At 41.4% G+C, this 11,900-nt stretch overlaps 1 protein-coding gene across 31 annotated transcripts in view; it reads left to right on the forward strand.

The window, feature by feature from the left end:
• The window catches only part of LRRFIP1 (LRR binding FLII interacting protein 1), a 100,250-nt gene that overhangs the window by 70,282 nt on the left and 18,068 nt on the right, over positions 1-11,900 (forward strand). For 22 of the 31 annotated variants that reach the window (XM_019007483.1, XM_019007485.1, XM_019007487.2 and 19 more), the window contains 5 exons: positions 418-495; positions 7,379-7,411; positions 8,191-8,316; positions 8,836-8,907; positions 10,919-11,089. In XM_019007483.1, the coding sequence (XP_018863028.1) occupies positions 418-495; positions 7,379-7,411; positions 8,191-8,316; positions 8,836-8,907; positions 10,919-11,089 (480 nt within the window). The remainder of the gene's footprint in view (positions 1-417; positions 496-7,378; positions 7,412-8,190; positions 8,317-8,835; positions 8,908-10,918; positions 11,090-11,900) is intronic. The other 9 variants (XM_019007478.2, XM_019007480.2, XM_019007481.2 and 6 more) reach the window with 3 other exon arrangements.

Below are 11,900 nucleotides of genomic sequence, written 5' to 3' on the forward strand. Positions count from 1 at the left end.
GAGCTGGGCTCAGTTTTTACTTTAATCTCCTCATAGATGGATGTTTCTTCCTTTGGCCTGTGGAGCACTGGTTCATTGGGAACATGGGAAAGTGATTCACCAGAGAGCCTCAGAGCTCTTGGAAAGTGGTAGGATGGAGCCTTTTGTATTACTTGTCACTGGTACCTGAAGAGATAGAAAGAAATTACTTGTATTCTAAGAATTGAATCAAAACTCTGAACTGCCAGTGGAATTACTGCTTGTCTTAATTTTCAAATTAACAATTCTCTGACTTTTACTGCTGTTCCTTTGTCCAGCTGCACGTAACCATCTCTAACTAATTTCAGATGTGATGCTGTGCATCCCCTCCTGCTTCCTATCCCACTTCTAATGCCTTTCTCTTTTCTCTGCCTGCTGTTCCTGGTTTTCCTGCTGCAGCCTTCCGAGTACAGCTGCTACCTTGGTTCGGGATCTCGGGCATCCTCCAGAGCCAGCTCTGCTCGGGCCAGTCCAGTGGTGAGCTCCTCTATTTCTCTTTGTCCTTCAATTGTTTCATTCCTCTCTTCTTCAAGGTCTTTTTTGTACAGAAAAGTCACTCTTCCTCGTCAGGCAGTTTCTTAAGGGATAAATTGAACCTTCTGGGCAGCGCTTAAGACAAAGAAACCAGAGGAGAAATTGCAAAACCGGAGTGATTTCTATGCAGATGCATGTCTTTACAACAGAAAATACACTCTGGACTCCCATGGCAATGCTATATTTGCTTTAAATGGAGAATAAAGCACTGCAAGGTTACTGTGGAAAAGACTGGGTTGTTGATGGAAGTGCTGTGAATCCTCTGGGGAGCAGGAAACCCTCATTCAAGCAGTTCAGTTTCTCTCCAGTGAGCACTATTTTGGTGCAAAGCTGCAGGGCTCTCCAGAGGTTTGAACATCTTTTTGGGATTGTAGAGTGCCAGGCACTGCAGTCTTTAGCATGGTGAAGTGCTAGAAGGATAAGGAGTACCCAGCACAAGCTGTGGCTGAACAACACTCAAGTGCTAAAGGCCTGTCCTTCCCCTGCTTTTAGGGGATTTCTGTCTTTAATTTCTTTAATGGCATGTTGTGCTTTCTCTGTGTGGCTGTTAACATCTCTGGGTAGCTTTCTGGTTTATTTCCAAGCATGGGGACAGCTGCTGAGTGCAGTAGGATGTCTCATAGAGGAGACGTGAAGCTTACAGTAAACTGAAATATAACAACATTAATTTGCCATTTGAATTTTTGTAGTCTGCCATTTGAAAACTGATACAACAGAGCTGCGTGCTCTGAAGTTTTGGTGCTCCAAGGGTGCATCCACTTTTTTAAATTATTAAAAACAGAGGGATTTTAATCAGATAATGTATGGCAACCGGTGAGCTATAAATAAATCAGTGTTTTAATTAGCCCCTGAACCTGAGTCCCTAAGCTATGAGTTCTTGCTGAATATAACTTATATTGCTAATACATCTTAAATGGCTTTGCAAACTAAATTTCAATTACCCCCAAAGCAAAAATGAATCAGAATAAAAGGGGATTCCATTACAATTCTGTAAGGGTAATAAGAACTGGGTACCCACACACTGCAGTCAGTTTCTATTAGGTGTTTTCTGTATGCCAACTGAATCATTCCTGCAAGGGAGGTTTCTGATTTTAAATTCCCTGCTTACACTTTGACCTCTTGGTGTGCAAGTGGCTGGAGATGGTTTGCTGTGTCAGCTGAATCTGCTCTGCAAGGAGACAGCAGGCACTCCTTAAATTACTCCTTAAAAAACAAACTTTTTTTGTTTTAATTAGTGGTTTATTGCCCAGTGTGAAGAGCTTCCCTTATCTCTGTCACCTCGAAGGAAAGCAGAGGGTTAACATCATAGTGAGCCCAGGTGATCCTGAAAGTTCTTATCACTACACAGGGTCAATCCAGCAGCACCTTGTGATTATAATACTTTTTCCTGTATTAAACAGATATTTTAAACAGGCTTTTCCTGTAGCTCAGAGTGAGGGATCACTTTTACTGACAGGCTTCAAAGTGTTCTGATAGCATTTTCAGTTGGGAGCTTGAGAGTGGAGAATGATTCCATGGAACTTTCTGAATTACAGCAGACAACAGCTTGTCACTGCAGGTCTGAAATGTTTTTATCAGTTTTGTTTCCCCCTTCTATCACTGTTCACTGAACAGTGAGCAAAAAGCAGCAGTAGTTTTCCTGCAGTGGTTTTCCTGCTGTGCACAGCTTTGTTAGCTCGTGTTCTCATTTGTGTTACCATGTTGGTAATAACAGTCAAAGGCAGAAAGATACTTAAACACAATGAGTGAATATTTGTCTTTGTAGTTATTTTAAGAATTCACTGTATCTGAATGAAGTTTGCTGTTTGTTTATTTTTCTTTAACATTTTTCTGTTATCCCCACTGGTAATTATCTGCTGTCCTTGCAGTTACTGCAGATATGCAAATATGTTGTTTAATATTAAACCATCCTCACATACAGTACAGATCTTAAGACTGCTGAGAGCAAACATCAGATACTTTTGTACAGATGGGCCTGAGCTCAGCATGTTTTGGCACAGCTGGACTTGTAATATGAATTACAGGAGTTTTGTTATTTTTCTTCTCTAAAGGAAGAAGCTACTAGTGAAAAGCAGTTATTTCTCCATCTGAGACAGGATGCAGTAGTGTTTGACTGAAGGCTCTCTCAGGCAAGGCAGCAAAGCAAGAGGAGAGGGCAGGTTTTGCTATGCTGAGATGGTGATGGTTCATCCTGGCTCTCTCCCTTCTGGTGCAGGCTCATGCAGCAACACAAGCAGTCAGAGTTCAGCCTGGGCACACACAGAGTTGTAGAATATCCTGAGCTGGAAGGGATCCACAGGGATTATTGAATCCAACCCCTGGCCCTGCACAGATACCCCAGCAATCCCACCCTGGGCATCCTGGGCAGTCCAAACACTCCTGGAGCTCTGGCATTCCCTGGGGAGCCTGGGCAGTGCCAGCACCCTCTGGGGGAAGAACCTTTCCCTGATATCCAGCCTGAGCCTGCCCTGACACAGCTCCAGCCATTCCCTGGGTCCTGTCCCTGTCACGGAGAGGAGAGATGGGAGCTGGCCCAGGAGAGGAAGATGCAGGCCATGATGAGCTCTGCCCTCAGTCTCTCCTCTGCTCCAGCTGAACAAACCAACTACCCTCAGCTGCTCTTCCTGTGGCCCCTCCAGACTCTTCCCCACCTTCATGTCCCTCCTTTGGACACTCTCTAACAGCTTTATATCATTTTTATATTGTGGCACTCAAAGCTGTCCCCAGCACTGGAGGTGAGGCTGCCCCAGCCCAGAGCAGAGAGGGACAATCCCCTCCCTGGCCAGGCTGTTCCCCAGGACAGGGATGTTCCTCCTGGCTCCAGGGCTCTGCTGACTCAGATCCAACTGGCCAGGACTTCCAGGTCCCTGCTGCCCTCCAGCATCTCATTCCCCATCATGGCCATGCATCCAGGCTGTACATCAGTGCCAGTTGTGAACACCTTTGAGCACTGGCACACACTTGTCGTGTTTTCATCAGAAATAAAATTAAGACACTCACAGACTTAATTTTGGTGGAGGCACTTATGAAGCTTTGCCTTCTCTCTATCTGCAGGTTTATGGTAGGTTGTATCCTAGCCCTGCCTCTGACAGTCTGGATGTGCTTTGGGCCCCTCTGGAGTGAGGATTTGCTGCAGCACTAACTTGCATTTCTGGGACTGATAAGTTTGTTTAGGCAGTGACGTTTGGCATAGCACTCATTCCTGAGAGAGGATTCTTCTCACAAACCCTCTTCAGACCTTAAACATTTCAGCAGTGGCTTTCCCCTGCTGACTTTGAAAGGTTTGTTGCTAATTGCTAGAGTTAAGGTGGCTCTCCTTGGAGAAGCAGCAGGAACTCTGTTACTGCCTGCCCCAGCCCAGCTGATCAAACTGGTAAGATGGGGGTTGTAGGAGGGATTGGACTGGCTGAGACAACAGAGCTGTACCTCTTTTCTTCTTTTTAATTCCAAATTTTGTAGATACCATGCTGTGTTAAGCTCTAGCCTAACAATTTTTCTCTGCTGTGGGCCTTATTTCCACTTCAAGCTACGCTGTGCTTCTTTAAGGGCAGGAAATGATCTTAATTTGATTTGTCACCAAAAAACCCCCTTGCTTTCGTGAGGAAGTTGAGCTAAGTGCAAGATCTGAGCTGGAGCTGAGCAGTGACAACCACATAGTGAACACTGAGGCTGTTCTGACACCATGGGACATGGCACAGACAGAAGAGTTCCAGGTTTCCCTTCCCTGCCTTTATTCAGGAGCCTGGAAGCTGAAAACTGTGCCTCCATCCTGCTCTTTCAGTGGTTTGAAGATCCTTTACTTGCAGTAGGTGTTTGGCTGGTTGGAGGCCCTGTGGCAGTGCTGCAGGGACTCACTTTGACCTGGACACTCCACTGGTGGCACAGAGCTTTACCCTAAAAGGGTTATTAACCCTTTTAATCTGTGCAAAACAGGCACTTTATCCATATAAAGGCTTGTGGGGTGATTTTGCTCACGTTATGTTTCCAGCTGTGGTGAGCTCTGATACTGCTGACATTTTTGTAATGTGGCTCTGGATTTATTCCAAAATTGCTGTCAGAAGAGGCTGAACTCTGATCCCACTGAACTTATTTTGCACAGAGCAGCCAAAACAAAGATGTACGTGCTGGAGTTCCTCAGAAAATGACTTCCTTTTCCTGCTTTTTACACACTAAAGTACAAATTGCCCCAGTTGTTGGTGAAGAGGAAGATAATCTGTGATTAGAGACAGACCCATAACCTTGTGCAAATGAAAAATGGTAGTTTTTTGTAAATTAAATGTGTAATGTAAGTGCTGTGTAAATTAAAGGTGCCATTAGGTGAATCCCTCTTTAAATCTCCTTTTCTGGCAAGTATTCTGTCAATCCTTTCTGTTTGTGTGTGGAAAAGTCCCAAAGCCAGGATATTTTTTATGAAGGGCTGTGCTGAGTGTTTGTGAAGGTGGAGAAGTTCTTTTCAGCCTGTTTAATAATTGCAGTGTTCTTGATTGAATGCTAATGCAGAAGGTAAGTGTTTTGGGCAAGAATTCTGTACAGCTTCAAGTAGAGATAAACATTTCTCTCCTGACCTTTCTCTGTATAAATAAATTAATTTTATCATAAATATATATTGCAATAAATATCAATATCAATATCAATATAAATAAATATCAATAAATTCATTTATTGCTGAATCAACTGCCAGAGGGCTTGGAGGCAACTGGGGGAACACTGGAAACCTGGAGGTCCCTCTGGTGGCTGATTCCTTTAGGAAAAATTTATCTTTTTAAAGGATACTGTGAATACATTCATCTAAACATGAGCACAATGAAAGCTCTATGGAATATTAACCTAAAATAGGTTTCTCTCTTTCTACAAGACAGATTTTGGTGTATCACTGCCACGTAACCATAAAATTAAATGCTGGTTTCAGACTGGCTTTTTGCTTAGAAAAGTGTCATGTAGCAGGAAGCATCTATGTGTAATGTAAGGATGTTATTTTGCTATGAGGATCTGGCTTTTCTAGAAACTGATTTAGTTTTTAAGTGTTAATATTTAAATAAATTGTTAAGGATTTGAGGAGAAACTGTTTTTGAGGAAAAACTGCTGTGAGTATGGCATTCATGGCACCAAGTGGATGTGTGCAAGGACATCACTGGGGAAGATGAAATCTAGTTTGTTTTCTTAAACAGCTCAATTTTAAATGTTACATAATAGCTTTCATTATTAGAGATTATGCCCCATCAGAGTTATTATATATAGTTTTGCAATAAAGGTGTAGCAGGCTTCACAGGTGTGGTTATGAATGCTCTGAGTAGAAACACTCACTGTAGTCATCTCTCTCACCACATTGTCTTCAACATTCCCCTTTGTAAAGGGAAGCTTTTATTTGGCTCATCTCATGCATCATTAAAACAATACCAATATTTGCTCCCTTTTTTATTTTGCTAAAAACTGAGATTGCACTTCATTCCAGAAAATAGAGGCCATTGTGCAAATGGCTGAAGGAGAATAAATATTTTGAGTTGTGCCCTGTAAGATAAATTTTGCAAAGGCTGTACACAGATTTCCAGAGGTAGATGTGTGTGGACAAACAAATCTTTTGTCACATGCCATTATTGACACTGCCACAGCTGTCTTGATTAACAACAACACAGTGTTTGGCCAGGCTAGAAGGCTGCCAAATCCAGCACTTGGAGCTGTCTGGCATGAAAATAAAAAGCTGTTTGCACAATTCAGTCCATCTTGTTCATTGGGTCTGAGCTAAATTGTCTGCCTTCATTAATGACCCTCTCTTATTGCCTCCAAGTTCAGAGATTTGAGGTGTTTTTCCCTAAAGATTTTATGTATTCAGTGTCTTTGCAAGTTTAAATCTAGTGCTTTAAAGTCTGGCTTATTTTACTTTGAAGCCTTAAGTTTTCTTAATGTCAATTCATAGGGAATTTTAGCTGTGAGATGTCAGTGTAAAAAGCTGATTTGTAACAGGAACCTCACAGGTCTGAGATTTTTTTATTTTTTTTTATAGGGTAATATGAAGAATAATGAGTGAGATTATCCCCATATTGTTCTATATAATAAAAGAAAAAAAAACAGCTCTGAACAACTGTGCCAAATGTGTACTGATTATAAAGAGATGTAGTTTTTGAGTGTGTTCTTAATGGAAATTATCAACTTAGCCTCAATTATGCCCTCCCTTCCCCTGAATCAGGCCTATCCTGATTGTTTTCCCAGTAGTTTCAAAAACACTATTTCCTTTGGCAGTTAGGCTCTTCTTGGTCTGGGAAGACATTAATTTTCTAGGAGTCTTTTGGGAAACCATCTTGACTGTGCTGAATATTCCAAGAAGAATTCAGGTTTTGTTGAGTTCTGCTGAGTTTTTGATTTCATTCAGTCCTTTTTACATGTAGCTCCATTTTAGATGGAGATGTTCTGTGACTTTTAAACCCTTCAGCTGTCTGCATCCATGGTAATTTTCTGTCCTCCTAAATGCTACTTTCTCACTGTTTGGCTTCCTCTAGACTAGTTTTAGTACAGGATCTCTCTTGTAAATTAGTAAATTGCAGTGAAGTACTGAAACCCTAAAAGAGCCATTTATTTAGACTTTGGACTGATCCCTGATATTTGACTTGCAGGTCAGATTTGTAGTCTGGGATCTTTGCTTGAAGCTGTAGTCCCTGTTTGTCTTGAGAGGGGAATATTGACCACAGGTTCAAAGCTTCAGATTTTGAGTCTAACTTGGTACCTTGCTTTTTGGGACCAGGAGGATGTGGTAACATTTCTGGTATATTGCTGCTTTCTCTGACCCTTTATTGATTCTATTAATGATTCCTTCTCAATCTCTCTTTTACAGATTGAGGAAAGGCCAGAAAAAGACTTTGAGAAGGTAAGAAAGTTCTTATCAATTATTCTGACAATAGCGCTTTCGTCATTCTTTTTGCTGGTTAGAACTTGCCATGAGTGTACAGAAATCTCCAATAAAATCCATTGTGAGGCAAAAATTTGAATTTCTGAGGCCTTCTTCTGCTGGAGCATTTTTGAGGATGAACTTTTCAGCCCCTGCTTACTCAATGTTAGGTAGCTGACCTTCAACAGCAGTTGGCTGAAACTGCTTTAGGCTGAGCCACACAAACACTCTGTGTGTTTATTAGATCTTAGTTATAAGACCTAAATTATTTATGTAAAAATAAATAAATCATCAGAATAAAAGAGGAGGCTAATACATTAACCCTGAGTACAGTTGAACAGTTCATGTGGCCACTGCTGCAGAGTAAATAAATGTGCATAAAGGAGAGAAGCTTCCAAAGCTTCCACAGAATGTATTATTACAAGTTTTGAAAATGTCTGGCAGGCTGATACTAGCCCCTAAAGCCTTTCTCCAATTAAGAATTAATAGTTATCGAAGCTAAATTATGCAAACTCCTATTCCAGTATTATTAAAATACTTCTGATCTGCTTTTTCTCATTAGTTTCCCTTGTTAAATCTTGATTTTGGTTTTTTTTTTTTTCTTCTGAGAAAGTTTGATTTTAATCAAAAGTGCATAATTTAGAAGTGCAAGGATTGGTATCATGTGTCTATTAAAAAAAATGAAAAGGGGAAAGCTACAAACCCATAAATTATCTGGAAAAGAAAGTTCTAAGCAGTTTATTTGTGTGTGATTGTAGGGAGCACGAACTGTCTCAAGTTTATCAGCAGCTACCTTGGCTTCTCTGGGCGGGACTTCTTCACGGAGAGGCAGTGGGGACACGTCCATCTCAGCTGACACAGAGGCATCCATCAGAGAAATCAAGGTGAGGAATACTTAAACCCAGAATAAATTATGGAATATCCTTCAGGCTCCTTTCCCAGGAAGGAGCTGGCAGCTGTGGCAGTTCTGTGAAGGAAAAGCTTTGCTGGAGATGTCTCTCAGATGGGATTGGCTTTAAAAGGCAGCTCCCATCCTGAAACAGGGAGTGATAGGAGGGTGGAGATAACACACTGGAGAGCAGAGGAGAGAGCCTGGGACAGAAGGTGATCATCAGTGGAAGGGACAGAGAAGGGCTGGGATTGTTGGAGCCTTTGAACCTGGGTCTGCGCCTCATCCTCAGCGATGAAGATTCCATTTTTTTCCAGCCAAGAAAAGCAGAATTAACACAAATTGCTGACCAAGAGATCTGGTTGTCTGGCAAGGCCTCAGCTAAGGCTCAGAGCCCTTAATGTGTGTGGGGGAGGTGTTGGAAGGAGCGCTTGGAGCATTGCCTGTCCCTCCCAGCTGCATTCTGCCCCTTGGTGTCCGTGGCATCACTGACCTGTCTCACCATCTCCCTTAGGACATCTATGAGTTAAAGGACCAGATTCAGGATGTAGAAGGCAAATACATGCAGGGGCTGAAAGAACTGAAGGTACTGGTGTGTGAGCATTAACCCAGTGTGAGCCCCAGTGCTGCCCTGCATGCTGTTCTCCTGGAGAGGCTGGGAACTGCCTGCAGTGTCTCACTGACTGGCAAACTGTTCTGACTGGGTGGGTCGCAGTGAGAAATGCTTCCAAGTGTTCACTGAAAGGCTGCTGGTTGCTACTGCACCTTGTCTTTGCTGGTTTGAGGTCATTTGTTGGTTTTTTTAATATTGTTTCCTAATCCACAAAACCTTCCCAAACACATCTCCTACAGTACTAAAAACAAATATGGGTTTAGAACCTTGTATGTTTTCATTTTTATAAGGCCATGTGAGGTTTCATGTTTCATTTTGGTTTCATGTTTAGATGACAGAAGACACCCTTAAAAAATTATTGCAACAAAACTCCATGTATCAAAGGCTGTTTCATGAAGAAGGAATGCTGAAATTCTTACTGCTTCCACAAAGCCATAAATACATTTTGGTGCAACAACCACCTTGTACATCCATGTACCACCCACCTCCTAAGTGAGCAGTGACATGAGCTATGGCCTTTTGGAAAAGGCAAATAGATAAATTTAACATTTGACAGCACTAATTGCTGATTGTGTCATCAGCTCAGCACCAATAAATGAAGGTGTTGCCATCTTAAGTGAGTTTTCAAGGGAAACAGAATAGTTAAGCTCTTTTTTTTGGTAAAATTTTGGGGTTTTTCCTGGTCACTGAGTAGCAGAGCAAAATAATCACACTGCATAAAAAATTTTTCAATCCATGTCCCTTAGACTGCCTTTTGGGCTGATTTGGATCTATGCTGCAGTGTTTGATGCTAAGAAACCAAAATGTGGCATGCTGAAGGAGTGGAGCAGAACTTCCTTAACTTCTTCCTTGCATATTCTTCCTTTCCAGCTCCTTTCTGAGCTTTCCAAATCCTGGTGGCTTTCCTGTGCTTGGTATTTCTCATCTGGAGCTGGAAAGTGCCCCAAAACACAGTTAAGCATTTGGAACTGGAGAAATTCATGTCCTAAAAGACAAATTATCTCATTTGTTAATAGAAATGTCAATTAAACTGATTTAGACTTTGCCACTATCATTTTTTGTTCTATTAACAGCTGGAAAAGGAAGTATATGAAACTCACCCATACTTCAGTTGAAATAATTAAAATTACACAAGTTCCAAGAAAAATTGTTTGATCAGTAAACTGTTTACATCCTTGTTTGCACATTTACACTGCTTTGTTTATATAACTCTTTGTTTATATATAACTCTTTTATTTCTTCATTAAAATCAAGTAGTGCAAAGTTTGTCTGCAATAATGAGAAATTATGCTAATCTTTATTTTACCATCATCTGTTATTACAAATATCTCAGTATCTTATATTCAGGTCAAGCAGACAGAAGGGGTTTTCAAGATACTGGGAATTGTATCTTAGAGAGCCAATTTGTAAAGAAGGGATGTGATACTTGAAACCTAATGGGAAATCACACATCAGGTCACAAAAGCTGCAGCTTTCTCTTTCACGGTGAATTCTGAGTTGGTATTTAAGTATTTATTCTTCCCACACTGCAAGGATCTCTGGAATTAGTGTGAAGTGGCTGTCAAACTGCCTCCAATTTCAGGTCCCAGATCATCCAAAGTGATCTTAAATCAAGGCCAGTTTACCTTTAAAAAAAAAATCCCAACTTGTCATCTTCAGCAGCTGCTTTGAGCTGGCAATGTGCAGGGGCAGGGGGAGGAGGGAGAAGGAGGAAAACTGGGAAGGCAGAAGCTGAAGCAGCAGAGGACAGGAAGGATTTTATCCGTGCTGAGGTAAGGCTGCTTGTGTGGTAGCATGAGTGTGGTGGGGACACAGGAGGTTTTCCTCACCTGGGGACAGCTGGGAAGCCTCCAGCATAGGATTTATTTTGCCTTTCCATAGGCAAACTCAGTGAGCTTGTGCTTTATTTTCTTACTGAAGGTCTTGGTTGGCAAAGTGTCCTCCTTTATTTCTGACTCTGACTGGAGTTGCTTATTCTCTGCAGGACTCTCTAGCTGAAGTTGAGGAGAAATACAAGAAGGCTATGGTGTCAAATGCTCAGCTGGACAATGAGAAAACCAATTTCATGTACCAAGTGGACACCCTGAAGGATGCACTCTTAGAGTTAGAGGAGCAGCTGGCAGAATCCAGGAGGCAATATGAAGAGAAAAGTAAAGTATGTAAATAGCTCTGCCATGGGAAATAACAGGGAGAGTTTTGGATGGGGGTAGAGAGATCTTTGGGAGGAAGCAGCTAAATTATTATTGAAGATATTGAACAAATTGCTGGTTTAATTAGTATTAAGTGAAATACCAATTTGTTGTGTACTTGTGATCATACAAATGAGAATTTTCCTTAAGCCACTTCTGAAGAAGGTGAGAAATGTTCTAGCTGGTAAAGGCTATATTGATATTATCTCATTTCCTTTTATATTCCATCTCTAAATTCATAGGGTTTGTCTGTAGGGACTTCTGGAGCAGTTTTACACACAAAGGTGTCTCCAGGCACCCTGTGGGAGAGTTGTGCAGTTCAGGCAGCTTCATGGTTAAATGCTGAATTAAGCTTTACATCAGTTCAGCATCTGACAATGATTTGGTGTTAAGTAATAAAACTGAGGCTTACATTTTCAGAACTGCCTTCTTGTAGCTTGGGGCACTTGACTACACCCCACTTCAAAACACAGCTCCTGAAAGAAACAGTGTGTTTTTTTCTTTTTATTTAAAAGTCCAGCTAACTTTCAGTACATGGCTATGTGGGAAGAGTGGGTTAAATTCCCATCCATTCCTCCATGCAGTCTGAAGGACTGGAGTGTGAAAGCTCTTCAGCCTGCTGCTCAGCTTATGAAATGGGCTAAATGATGTTTGTCACTTCTATATTTGGTGCAATAATAGCATCTTGGAAAAAGGACAAACTCTATAAAAATGGCACTCTTGTGGGATTGTGATTAGAGGGATATTCAAGAATTACATTGCAGTAAGCATTTTCTT

Source organism: Parus major, chromosome 7 (genome assembly GCF_001522545.3).
Source record: "Parus major isolate Abel chromosome 7, Parus_major1.1, whole genome shotgun sequence".
Lineage (NCBI taxonomy): Eukaryota > Metazoa > Chordata > Aves > Passeriformes > Paridae > Parus > Parus major.